Below are 13,686 nucleotides of genomic sequence, written 5' to 3' on the forward strand. Positions count from 1 at the left end.
GTTGAAAAATTATCAAAGCAAAAGTTAAAATTAAACTTTCAAACTTGATTTTAAAGTTGATTTTAAAATATTTTCAACGTAATTTCTTTTTAGCCCTGGCTTTTAAATCGCTACGAACAAATATATAAATATATAAAGTTCTACCAATAAGCTAATTTTTATTTCGCCACTTTAACTTATTAGGAAATATGATCGATCGATGAGACTCTATGGTATAAGTTAATCACGACATCAAAGCAAACAAGTGTTTTAGAGCAAGTACAATAAGATGATATAAACGGGCTATATAAGTTGCCACATCAGATTTGTGTTTGTGTGGAGGAGAGATAAGAGAAGATAGAACAAATGCAGGCTACAAATTTATAGCCAGCTATAGCACGAGCTCCAATAAACTATGTGAGGGAGATGGGTGGATTATTCATTAATGATGTAGTTCTATAGCTAACTATTGTACGAGTAAGCTATTAGATCGATTATAGATGATGATTTAAATTTTGGATTTAGTAATAAGCTATATTATTAAACTTGCTCTTAGAAAACCATGGCATGATTAAAGCATGCATGGTAAAGTGGGGTGGGGTAACTAACCAAAATACCCTTCAGTCTGAGTCTTAAGCTTTGCTTATACGGTATTAGTTCGCTAATGGATTGGTAAATCAAAACCAGCTGATTTCACAGAAACAAGGAGCTCAGATTTTCTTGAAGATAATCGAACTAGCAGGACAGGCAGATGAAGGAATCTCAAGTTTCTGATAAATTACCACATCGATCTTATCACCTCAGTTAGTAACCACTTATACATCTACAATTACAATACACTGCTTGCCTTGCTGGATTTGATGAAAACTACAAAGGCTTCAGTTCTTCGGAAACAACAGTGAGAGATCACAAATGTAGTCCTTTGTACACTACAGCTAACCGCTGGCTACGCGATTTTCCCTCGGTGTAAGACTGACCTACTTGGGAGACATGAGTTTGTTTGAGTCGCTATCGGGTTTCAGAGACGAATCTCCACTCACCAGCTCGTGGAACGCTTCCACTTTCACCGGCGGCATCCTCATGCCGTACGCACTCCTGCAATCAGATCAGAGGGGTTAACAAGATGGAAGCATAGATTTTAAACAGATCAATAGAGTTGAGGAGGTACAGGTACTTACATCGATGGCATTTGTTTGTATTGCTGTGCTAATTGGGGGTTCTGGCCTCCTGACATGGCTAATTGCTGAGCTAGTTGCGCATTCTGGCCTCCTGACATGGCTAATTGCTGCGCTAGTTGTGCATTCTGGCCTCCTGACATTGCTAGCTGCTGCGCTAGTTGGGCATTCTGGCCTCCTGACATGGCCAATTGCTGCTGATGCTGCTGCTGCAATTGTTGTGGTTGTTGCTGCTGCTGATGCTGTTGTTGCAATTGCTGTGATTGTTGCTGCTGCTGATGCTGTTGTTGAAATTGCTGCTGCTGTTGTTGCTGCTGGTGTTGAAATTGTTGTTGTTGTTGTTGCTGCTGCTGTTGAACTTGCTGTTGCTGCTGAAACTGCTGCTGCTGCTGCTGTAGAAGCTGATGGTGCCTTAGCTGCTGCAATTGTTGTCTGGTAAGTGATCCGTAGGGGCTATCAATCTGTGAGTCCACCGTATTCTCAATCTTCACATTTACCATAGCCTGGTTTTTGTCCGCCATCGTAAGAGGACCACGGGGGCTGGCCAGTTGATTGCGCCTCAACCACTGTTGCTGCAGCAGTTGCTGCTGCTGCTGTGGTGTCAAATTCTGTGTATTAATTCCCATTTGGGGTGCAAATTGCCTCGAAAGCTGCCAGTGGTGCATATGTAATTATGAATCAATTCAATAATCAAATGAAGAAAAATATTTCAGCAACTCGACTGAGCATACATATGTAGGCAGTGGCTATATCATGCTTGACAAAAATGAAATCCAGCAACCATTTGCTTTGAACGGTCTGGCTAATAAAAAGTTGTACACATATAGGTATTCATTAATGTTCACTGCTGAAAACCAGATATTAAACGCCCTGCTTCACAAATCATTTTACTACCAACCCAATTCTCTATCTGAAGCTCAATCAGGTGGCCAATCAGTGATCTATGATGTGATTCATGAATTGTGGACACTGATTTTAGGAGTCGTTTCTATGCGATGGGCATTAGTTTGCTCCAATACTATCCAAAGTTCATATGGTTCATGGGCTAACTGTTACTGGTTAATTTCACATCAGAAGAAGTTCAAAGGAACTATCTGATACCACCGCATTCCTAGGAACTTAACAAAACCAGACAGAATATTAGCTACGCCACTGATAGATTGATTGAAGAGTTTCACTACAAGAGAAAGCAACATCAGACAGGACTTTACAGTCATCACAGACAACCGGCCAGATTCTAATATTAATCAGTGATCATCAGGCAATATTCACTCCCATAAACCAAATCAAGTGGAAGACACCGAAGGCTTGTTTAATCAGTGATCTATCCTTGGATGGCTAAGTGTATAAATTATTCTGAATCAAACAGCCTTATGCCTCTTTTAGTTGGCTAAAACCACCCCTCCTTGCACAGTTGATGGGTAGAAATTCTTAAGAGTCTAACTAAACCATTTCCTCAGCAAGGAAGCATATATGCTTTAGAATATAGAAATATTAAGATATACATAATACAAGTATGGTGAGCCAGCAGCAGTTTCCTACCTGTTGTGCATGAAGAAGAGCATTTTGATTTTGCACTTGTGCATCTTGCTGCATAGGGTAGTTGGCCCCTCTATTTGTCGTTTTAGTGATTTCCATCAAGGGGCCAATGTTACTAAATGTTACAGCAGAAAATCACTATCAGAACTTTGGCATGTAATTTTATAGAAAAAAAAATGCATTAAATACACATGCTCTGCCATCAACATGACTCAATTTTATTACTAGCTCCTTTAGGCAAGAACTGATGTGTTAGTATATATAGTAACACAGAAGGCATCTCCCTGCACCTAATACCAAAAAGAACACAGGGAAAACAAAAGGGAAAAAAGTAAAGAGGCGCGTATATAAAATAGGTTAAAGTACCTGTAGCCAACAGTCTGTAGGAACATCTTAAGGAGTTCAATGGATGAAAATTGCTTCCTGTAGCTGTCAGTTAGAAGCTTCAAGTTACGCCCCAGCTTAGAGATGTGCTTAATTATTATTTCTGAAAGAACATCAATACACACTGCAGTTCCACTTTCAAATCCTGCATTTGCCAAGTAGCGAGCAACCAACTTCCTTGTCATAAGCATTGCTTGTTCTTGGCTTAGAGATTTTCCTTCTACTCTGGATCCATCTTTCCCTCGATATTTGTTCCCTTTCTTATAATACTCAGGCATCATTCCAAATCTTTCAAGCATTGCAGTGTTGCGACTAACAGGCGCCGGTAAATTATCAAGAACCCCATGAACTTCTATTTTGTAGATCCTAGACGTCTCACTTGTTCTAGGAATTGCGCTTTCCGGGACACAGTCAGCTGGAAACCTAATTTCTGGAATGAAAGTATCATCTGTTAAATTACTATAGTCCCCAGCATTCTTTGAGGAAGGGCCATTTTCCGACATTGGGACTGAGATGTTGTGACCCTGATCATCCATAAACACAGCCCTCTTCCTTTTATGCACACTGCAAACCTTCAGGTAATTGGACATTCCCTCTGATGTTCTTTTTGGTATATCTTTGTCACCTGAACGGAACTTGCCATGCCATGTCCTGAATTTTTCAGCATATTGTTTGTACCATGTGTCAGGTAACTCTTCGTATCGATTATGTCTTTGAGATAACATAGTGTTCTCCCTGCTTGGACTAAATGAGGTTCTAGATTGCATCTGCAGCAGCAAGGACAAATATAACCATCAGCATAGCATATGAATCACATCAACATTAGTTAGTATGCACCAACTGCAGCTGAATGCTATACATAATTAGTGCACATTTAATACAGTGAACTAGAAAGATTATCCAATGATGCATGGCATGGCCAGCAGTTACATAGCTTGACCTATCACCTATGTGAACGGTCCAAAGAAGTTAGATTTATTTTTGGACCAATGAGTAGCATATGCTGGTCTTTAAGCAGACTACAGAATGACAATTAACACAAAATTGAGGTCAACAGTCAACACATCTCTTAAAAAGGAACTAATCATGTGGTTATCATTAAAAGTATACCGTAAACCCTAACAGCTGTATGTGTGAAGTTTTCAGACGGTGAACAAGTCCCCGATCTAGAAAGAGAACACTAGCAATACCTAAAAGGATGCTTCACATAACAATGATTATACAATAGTACATAATACATAAAAGACAAAACTGCGACAATGGTGCTCAACTGGAAAGAGATAGTGCGTGAAATCCAACTGTAACGTACAACTTGAATCTTACTTCATACATGGTAGCTGGCATTGTTGCATAGAATAGCATATCACTCAACAGATCAAGAAAGAGAAAGGGGTTTTCTAGAAAGAGTCACACAATGCTGATATTCCCAAAAAGTTTTTTTAAAAAAAACATTAGAGATAACATACATGGTGTTGATTGATATCTTCCTGCTCATCTTCCAATGAAAAATAAATATCATCTGCATGGAGCTGAAGATCTGAGATAAACAGATAAGAATAACACTATGAATAGGCAAATAAAAAAATGAATTCTTATACCAAGTAATTACATTGAAGAAATAACTAGTTGAACTTGAATATTAAAAGGCTTCTTGGTTGACAACCGCAATACATTGTCGCATTTGCATGTGGTTAATTTCTTTGATATGGCTTTCACAAAGGTGCAAAAGGATATGTAATAAACCAAAATATCATCTTATTTTAATCAAAACCCCAAAATAAAGTTAGAAATATTGAAGAAGAAAAATACTTCAATCAAATTTTATTTGAATGAGATCCATAATACTAGACAAACCATTCCTTGATCTTATAGCTCAAATTTAACCAAGTAAAACATCAAGCAAAGCTCCTCCTTTGCGATGTCAGCTTACTAGTATACTAGCATATAAAGGTTGATATTTTTATCAAGTTTGACCTGATAGCCAACATTTTTATGGCGGCATTAAATTAGTTCAACATATTAGCTGATTTTACAGTAATGTAGGATTTAGGTGGCATCATTTAGCCTCCATGAAGTGAAACACAAACCAGCGGAACTAAAATTCTGGTCAGTTGCTTCAACAACTATATAACTTTACATCCACCTAAAAAGAATCAAAAGTCCCAATAAATTAAAGATATAACCCCTACAAAAAAACGAGCCATTTTTCTCTCACATATAACTCTATATTAGATTGCAACAACAGGCAGATGTGAATAAAAAAAATCCCATTCCATCATTACCAACTTTAATGGTTCCATTTCCTATTAGCTCCCATCTTAATAACCCAACTTAGTTTAGCAGGATTATTGACTTTCCTTTGCATATGGGGCAGAAATCTCAGTTGTCCTCACATATAAACCTTGATCGCACTTACTGGTGAAATTCGCAAGTAATAAATGAAGGCATGATAGACCTCACGCGATAATCTTCATTGAGGCAAATGCCCCCAACATATATAGGCCATTGGCTGTGTACAACAAGATATGATCTATATTAGTTAAGAGCTAACTAACACTAACTACTAATTGTTAGACTAAATATCCCGTCCAGCTAGAACATTAGAAAACTACTTAAGGTCCAGCGCAATCATTACTTACCAGTTAACAATAAAACGTTCCAAATTAACATTTTTCACCTGCCATGACAACGGGGAAGTGGCGCTGCGCAATTATAACGTTTTCGCGCTAAATCACAGATCAGTTAAAAGTAGGCAGCACCAGTTATGCAGTAATGCTATTTTCTGAACACGCTCAATGCTGTTTTCTGAACAATATCTCACTCCCGGAGTCACTAAACATAAACCTCATCCGCCCCAAGATGCCACGAAACCTAGAACACCATGAAGCTACTTTCTCCCGACTTGTAGCTACAGTAAAAACCCAAACCCAAGCGATTCCAGCATCAGATCCCTAGAGTCAATCAACCGATCAGCGAAGTCGAAGGGGCTCACAGTTGGCGTTGACAGAGTTGAGGCCCGCCGGGGGGGGGGCACGGGGGAGGAGCGCGGCGGAGGCCTTGTCGAAGAGGAGCGCGCGGACGCGGAGCTGGAGGAGCAGGAGCGGGCGAGGGGGTGGGGCCGCGGAGCCGCCGCCGGAGGAGGGGAAGAGGAAGGCGTCCCAGGTGGAGGGGGTCTGGAGGTGCTGCGCGAGCGCGGCATGGGCGGCGTCCCCGAGCCACGCCCGCCACGCGCCGCACGCCTCCAGCCGCCGCGCGAGGTCGTACCCCCTCCCGTCCTCGCCCAGCAGCAGCTGCGCCGCCGCCATCCGCGCGAGGGGGCGGGGGCGCACACCGGAGGCCCCGCGTGTGGTGCGGCGTGGAGCGAGCGCCGCCGCCGCCGCCGCCGGCGGGATCTCGTCGGTCTCGCCGCCGGAGTTTCTGACACCGCCTAGTCGGAACAGGGCGAAGCGGAAGCGAGAGTACGAGACAGACAGGTTGGTGGTCATAGCACACAGGTGAGACAGACGACGCGGAGGAGGAGGAGCTCGAGCCTGGCCCAACATCACAAATGTCTCGGCCCAAGGCCCACTCATGAGTCCTGACGTGGATTTTCTTCGATGCAAGAATTTTGTGCTAGCATGAAAATTCTGCAGAGCAGCAAATAAAATTTGTGAGCTACAGTAGTATTAGTATTGATCTAGTGCAATTAAAAGAGAAAATAATAGACCAGTTATACGTTGGTTCTATGAACCTACATGCGCACTTAGCCAAAATAAATGAATAAATAAATAAGATAATGCCAAGTCCAACTTTGTGATGGATGGAGAAGTTAGTTTTAGTATTCACAAATCACAACACCATAGAACAGGGGAGTATGAGTAGCACTATCAGTCTATCACATTAGAAAAGTAATTTTGACTATATGATTGTTTTAGATTATGATTTGTTATGATATGGACCTACTACCTAGTATAAGTTTTTTCCCTTTTACCCCATTATAAATATTTAACATATAGAATAAGATTCGACCAAACTTTAAATAAAAATTTCAAAGATCAATAACTTCTCAAATGCTTGGTTTTAGAAAAAGAAATAGTATGCATAGATTTGTCTTAAAATGTATCACCATAATATTATAATATTGTTAAACTTTATTAAGTTACCCTAATATAAAATTATTGAACAAAGTTTAAAAAGTTTAACTTAAAGCTTGCTCCTAAGGTCAAATATTTAAGAAAAAAAGGTACTAGTATATTGTACCACTTGCAATTTGGTAGCCGTACCAGTACATATCGACTTCGTTTACCTGCATTCTATATCTCTTCGCATTCGCTCTTTCTTTTTGCATCTCTATCGTGAAATGATGTCATCTGTTGCCAACGTTGCAAATATTACGTGGATCCATCCGTCAGCGTGCGCGATCTCTATCTGAAATCGGTTTGACCTACTGTTGTAGATTTTAGTGGGAAATAGCTGGTTTGGTAGGTAGTGGGCTCCTAATTAACAAACTAATTCCCAAGCTTAAAACAGAGGATTACGCCCCTAATGGCCTAATCAACGACGCACGACGTCTCCTGTTACACACACATATATTGTCACCACACTACCACATATATCCATCCAAGACATATATAGATAAGCACAAACTTTCAATGGCAAAGTTTCAGTAATCAACTTAATTCAATAATAGTAGTTTTGAGAAAAAAAAAACGTGAGCAAAGGGCTAATTACCCCTACAATTAATCAAATGCTGCCTCCATATAACAAAATCCTATATATCTATATAGGTAAACTTTCTCACCTTTCAAATGGTGTGTCTGCGCGTTCGGAACCTATTTCTCTCTTTTTCTGCGCTCATGTTTTTCAAACCATTAAATAGTATATTTTTTGAAAAAAAATTATACAGAAGTTACTAAAATAATCATATTGATCTTTTTTTAAAAAAAATTAGCTAATACTTAATTAATCACATACTAATGGACCACTCGATTTACCGATTTACCGTGCGGAAGGGATTACTGCCCATCCCTTGCTGCTTTTAAAGTAGTAGTAGTAAGAGCTACTACCAAAAGTCCAAAACACGTCTCGTTGAACGCCACCGCCCACCGCGCCATATTCCAGGTAGAAACGCCCAAAAACGTCGTCGTCGTGCAGCCTGCTCGTCAGTCTACCCTTCGCGGCCAAGAAAGAAAAACCGTATGCATTTCAAAAGCTGGAAAAAAAACAGAAAAAGAAAACCCGCCCCATACCTCGTCGTCGTCGGCATTACGACACACCCCACAACGTCACCAATTCAAGCAGAGCGCGAGATTAAGAAACGCCTAGCATTTGATCCTTCGCCCAAAAGTAAACAACAGTGGAGTACTAGTCTATCCAGTCCACTACCACCACATCACAAGAGAACAAAAACGTTCATGTCGGCTTGAGCAGCAGCTGCACATGCGAGAGATGCGACGACAACGACGACTCGACCACCACACCACCACCATTCCTTACCCCCTTTCCAAGCACATTCCGCCCGCCGCCGCGCCCCTATAAATCCACGGCGCGCCAAGTGCCAAAGCCTCCACATCTTTCCATATCCATATCCACCCATATCACATCTCTGATCAATCCTTCTGCGTGTTCGTGAATTGGGAAATTAATTTGGTTTTGAGACAAATGGAGGCGACGTCGTCGTCGTCGTCGTTGTTGAACGGGCTGAACTCCGGCGTGGTGCTGAGCCTGATCGCGGTGCTGTGGACGGTGGTGTGGCAGAATCTGCAGCGGCTGCAGCTGCAGACGCTGGTGGGGCGGCACATGAACCGGCACGCGCGGCGGCTGGCGGCGCTCGTCGACCCGTACCTGTCGGTCACCATCCACGAGTACGAGGGCGGCAGGATGAAGCGGAGCGCGGCGTACGAGGAGGTCAAGGCCTACCTCAGCGCGTCGTCGGCGCGCGACGTGCGCCACCTCCGCGCCGAGGGCGCCAAGGACGCCGACAAGCTCGTCCTCAGCATGGTCGACGGCGAGGAGGTCTCCGACGTCGTCGCCGCCGACGACAGCACCGACGTCACCGTCTGGTGGTGCGCGTACTCCACGCCGCCGCCGCGCACCGATGGAGGCGGGTACTACGGCTGGGGCGGCGGCGGCCGCGCGCAGGAGAATCGCCGGTACTACCGCCTCTTCTTCCTCGACCGCCACCGCGAGCTCGTCATCAACACCTACCTCCCGAGCATCCGCCGCCAGGGCCGCGCCGTCATGGTGCAGAACCGGCAGCGGAAGCTCTTCACCAACATCTCCACGCACAACTGGAGCGACGTCGACGGCCTCGTCCGGTCGGCGTGGAGCCACGTCGTGTTCGAGCACCCCAAGACGTTCGACACGCTCGCCATGGACCCGGCCAAGAAGAAGGAGATCATGGACGACCTCGACATGTTCAAGAACGGCAAGGACTACTACGCCCGCGTCGGGAAGGCGTGGAAGCGCGGCTACCTCCTGCACGGCCCGCCGGGCACCGGCAAATCCGCCATGATCGCCGCCATGGCCAACTACCTCGACTACGACATCTACGACATCGAGCTCACCTCCGTCCACTCCAACACCGACCTCCGCAAGCTCTTCATCGAGACGACGAGCAAGTCCATCATCGTCATCGAGGACATCGACTGCTCGCTCGACCTCACCGGCGCGCGCAAGAAGAAGAAGGAGGCGGCCGACGACGACGACGGCGGCAGCAAGGACGGCGGCGCGCCGCCCAAGCCGGACATGAAGAAGGACGCAAGCAGCAAGGTCACCCTCTCCGGCCTCCTCAACTTCATCGACGGCCTCTGGTCGGCGTGCGGCGGCGAGCGGCTCATCGTGTTCACCACCAACCACGTCAAGAAGCTGGACCCGGCGCTGATCCGGCGAGGCCGGATGGACAAGCACATCGAGATGTCCTACTGCTGCTTCGAGGCCTTCAAGTTCTTGGCCAAGACATACCTCGACGTCGACTCCCACCGCCTGTTCGCCGCCGTCGACGAGCTCCTGTCGGAGGTGGACATGACGCCGGCGGACGTCGCCGAGAACCTGACGCCCAAGAGCTTGGACGACAATGCCGACACGTGCCTCGCAGCATTAGTGAAGGAGCTCGAGAAGGCCAAGGAGAATAAATCAAAAGGAAAAAATGCTCATGGCGAAGACAAAGACGAAGACGAAGACGAAGAAGATGACGATGTAGAAGTGGTCGGGAAGGATAAGTAGCTAGCCGCCATTGGCGCCTTGCTGGAGTGGTTGCTAGCTTCTCGTTTTTTCTAGTCCACGTAGCTTATGATCACAGTAATAGACTAAGTTTTTTTAAGAAAATTATTTTCATTGTGGAATAATTTGACCACATGTTGTGCTAAATAATTTGACTCGATTTTCTTAGTGAACTGACAATCTGCTTAATTTGAATGTTAAATTCTCTCAAGTGAAGAACGCCGACAACAATTTAGAGCGTGTACATCTCTGTTGCAGACGCCCTCGCTGCTCCTGATTTGCTCCTCCACCTCCGGCCCAGGCTGTCGGCGGCGGCCACGCTCGAGCTAGCCACCGTCCAACCGGTGGTTTGCCACCATGTGCTAGACTCTGCGACGAACGACCGGCGCATCTCGTCCTCGGACCACCCCCTCACAACAAGAACAACTTACGACTTAAGCTACTCGGAGCTCACAAATGATCATTTTGCCGGGCCAATCTGGGACAACCACGCTTAAGTCAAATGCAAAATTTCCTTTGAACTGCACATAAGGGGCGCATCTTCACCAATGAAAGGCGAGCTCGACGCGGATTAGCAACATCCGCATGCTGCCCTTTCTGCCCCCTCGATGAAGATGTGGAGCACCTCTTCCTACGTTGCTCCGGTGTAGCAGCTGTCTGGCACGCCTTTGGCCTTGACGGACAACAGATCGCCTCCCTACCACGTCTGGAAGATGTCTGGGACATCCCCCCACCCAAGCACGCCGTCCCTCCACGAATCTGGCGCATGTACCATCCTACTAGCTGCAATATGGAATATTTGAAAACGGCGCAACAATAAGGTCTTCAATTCCTTAGACGACTCCACTCCGTCAGTTCTCCGGCGCTGTGCTAGCGACATTGACTTATGAAGCAGCTTCGTAATTGGGTCTCAAACCTGTAATTAGTTCTTAATTTAGTTCTCTCTTATCCCTCATTGTAACTCTTCCCCCTATATGTTTCTTTAATTCAATAAAAGTTCAGGCTGGTGTCGACGAGTCCCGCCTTAGTTTCCCTCAAAAAAAAATAATTTAGAGCGATACTGCGCGACATGATTCGATTAATTAGCTTACATTGTATTTCGGAATTTGGAGAATTCAGGTCAACGTCCAAAACATCACCTGTTCATGATCTACCAGTATGAAGCTCTATATTGAAAATGGCTATAAATTAATGCTTCAATCAGATCATATCATGTGCGTGTATATTAAGTTATTAACCAACACAGTGGTGACACTAAAAGGGCGATGAAAAAACAAAAGGAACATTGGTGCATGACACAACCACATGGTATAATTAAGCTAATCAAGTTCGTAGGTATGTCTGGTAAGTGTCTTGTTAATGCGCATACCTACGTAGCATTTCCGGTCAAAGACTTCGACGATTGATCTTAGCCAGATGACGACGATAGGTGGTGCCTTTGCACACCCCAATGCCCAAAGACACCTAAAAAACTTTCACAAATATCTCCAGAAGTATATAAAGTAGGAGTAGTCGGCAATAGAGAGTAAAATACGCCATCAGTCCTTAAAACTTATCTTGAGATTTTACTTAGGTACACGAACTTGTAAAACGCACGTCGAGATCCCTAAACTTGTTTATTGTATCATCCCGGTCCAAAGTCTCGTTTGATCGTGGTCTTGTCTACGTGGCACGCCACGTGGACGATGACATAGAATTTTTTATTTTTTTTCTCCCTTCTCCTTTTTTTTCCTCCCTTCTTCCTTTTTTTCCTCTCTGGCGGCCGCTGCACCGCGAGCTCCACAGCCACGCCTTCATCTCCTTCTCCATCAGCCTCCGCTCCACTTGCCGAGCCGTCGTGCTGGAGGCGCGCACGCGACGGGAGGGAGGACAGTGGCGCTGACGGGAGGGAGGGGGACAGCAGCGCATATATGTCCTACTCGATCTCCTCCGGGGTGAGCTCCACCAAGAACGGCGCGCGCTTCCGGCGTCGGGACAAGGACGGCATGGGCACCGCTGCCACCCATGACATGGAGGCGGCTGGGCGCCGTCGCGTCCGCTGTCGCAGGTTCCACGGCCTCACTGCACCGTCCACTTGCGGCTGTGGTAGGGCGAGATGTGGAGGCGGAGGCGGCGTCTTGAGATCAGGCTCAGAGTCCATCTCCACAGGTAGGCTCTCGGGCTTCGTCGTCGTCGTTGGCGGTGGCGGCGGTGGAGGTGGCGGGGGTGGGGGGGCTAGGCTGGGGCACGTGGAGACGGTCGACGGGTCCAAAAAACAAGGGAGAAAAAATTTCATGTCATCGTCCACGTGGCGTGCCACGTAGGCAAGACCACGGTCAAACGCGGTTTTGGACTGGGATGATACAATAAACCAAGTTTAGGAACCTCGAAGTGTACTTTGCAAGTTCGTGGACCTAAGTGAAACCTCCTGACAAGTTTAAGGACCGATGGTGCATTTTACTTTATTAAAAAAATACAATCTATGCTACAAGGAAAGACAAAACAAAGCAACAAAGTTTTTTTTTTCACAAACATGCAAAGCATGTCGATATCAAATACTCCTCTAAGAGTGATGTACCAATTTTGGTCTCGAGGACTGTAAAATTTCTCAATATTTAAAGGTACTTATGGTGTAACTTTTTTGCAAATGTGCAAAAGCTTTTAACGTCGATATCAAATATACAAGTGTCCTTAGGTGTGTTCTTTAGTACTCCCTCCGTACTCGTAAATAAAGTCGTTTAGGACAATGTTTAAGTTAAACCTTGGGAATATAAATCATGAATAACTCTCGAGTTGTTGAGTTTAAAAATGTAAAAATTATATGAATAGATTTGTCTTGAAAAATACTTTCATAAAAATATACATATATCACATTTCAATAAATATTTTTATAGAAATAAGAAGTCAAAGTTGTGTTTTGGAGACCGTGTCGCTGTCTTAAACGACTTCCTTTACGAGTACGGAGGGAGTACTAAATATCTAAGGATACTTTTGGTGTGTCAAAAAAAATAAACAAAAAGAAATTAACTAGTTATATCAATTAGTGCAATGCTATATATCTAGCTATGGCCCATGGATGACTGGATCTCCCGGCCTTTTCTTCTTTCCACCATCAATTGGTCGCTGTCAGCAAAGTGTCCCTTTCTCCTTCAGAAAGCGATCCACTCCTCTTCAGTTCAGGAGCTTGGCCGCCATGGCGCCACCACTCGATTAAATACACTCGAGCCGTCGAGAATTGCTTTAAGTTTTCTACGAAAGATGATGGCCTTACAGCTCAGATATAAAAACGACAACGGACAGCTAATCAGATGATGTTTCAGTCTCCAATTTCGTCAGTGATGACAAGAACGCTTTTGTGCGCACACATCTTTTTCCTACGAACACGACATGATCCGATCGCATCAGTGCGATCAACGGTTACGATTTTCCC

The 13,686-nt window shown here is 44.7% G+C and overlaps 2 protein-coding genes across 2 annotated transcripts; one reads left to right on the plus strand and one right to left on the minus strand.

Annotated features, from left to right (window-relative positions):
• Positions 1 to 731: 731 nt before the first annotated feature.
• On the minus strand, positions 732 to 6,587 carry LOC4334465 (uncharacterized). The gene is made up of 6 exons (XM_015775638.3): positions 6,070 to 6,587; positions 4,544 to 4,614; positions 3,060 to 3,844; positions 2,697 to 2,808; positions 1,158 to 1,804; positions 732 to 1,074 (listed from the first exon to the last, which is right to left on the minus strand). The coding sequence occupies exons 1-6, from the start codon at positions 6,560 to 6,562 to the stop codon at positions 957 to 959; spliced, it is 2,226 nt and encodes a 741-aa protein (XP_015631124.2). The 5' UTR covers positions 6,563 to 6,587; the 3' UTR covers positions 732 to 956.
• A 2,039-nt stretch (positions 6,588 to 8,626) lies between these two features.
• On the plus strand, positions 8,627 to 10,450 carry LOC4334467 (AAA-ATPase At3g28580). Its single transcript, XM_015775639.3, has one exon. The coding sequence runs from the start codon at positions 8,718 to 8,720 to the stop codon at positions 10,278 to 10,280; it is 1,563 nt and encodes a 520-aa protein (XP_015631125.1). The 5' UTR covers positions 8,627 to 8,717; the 3' UTR covers positions 10,281 to 10,450.
• The last annotated feature ends 3,236 nt before the right edge of the window (positions 10,451 to 13,686 follow it).

The sequence above is a fragment of the Oryza sativa genome, chromosome 3 (genome assembly GCF_034140825.1).
Source record: "Oryza sativa Japonica Group chromosome 3, ASM3414082v1".
In the NCBI taxonomy this organism is placed as follows: Eukaryota; Viridiplantae; Streptophyta; class Magnoliopsida; order Poales; family Poaceae; genus Oryza; species Oryza sativa.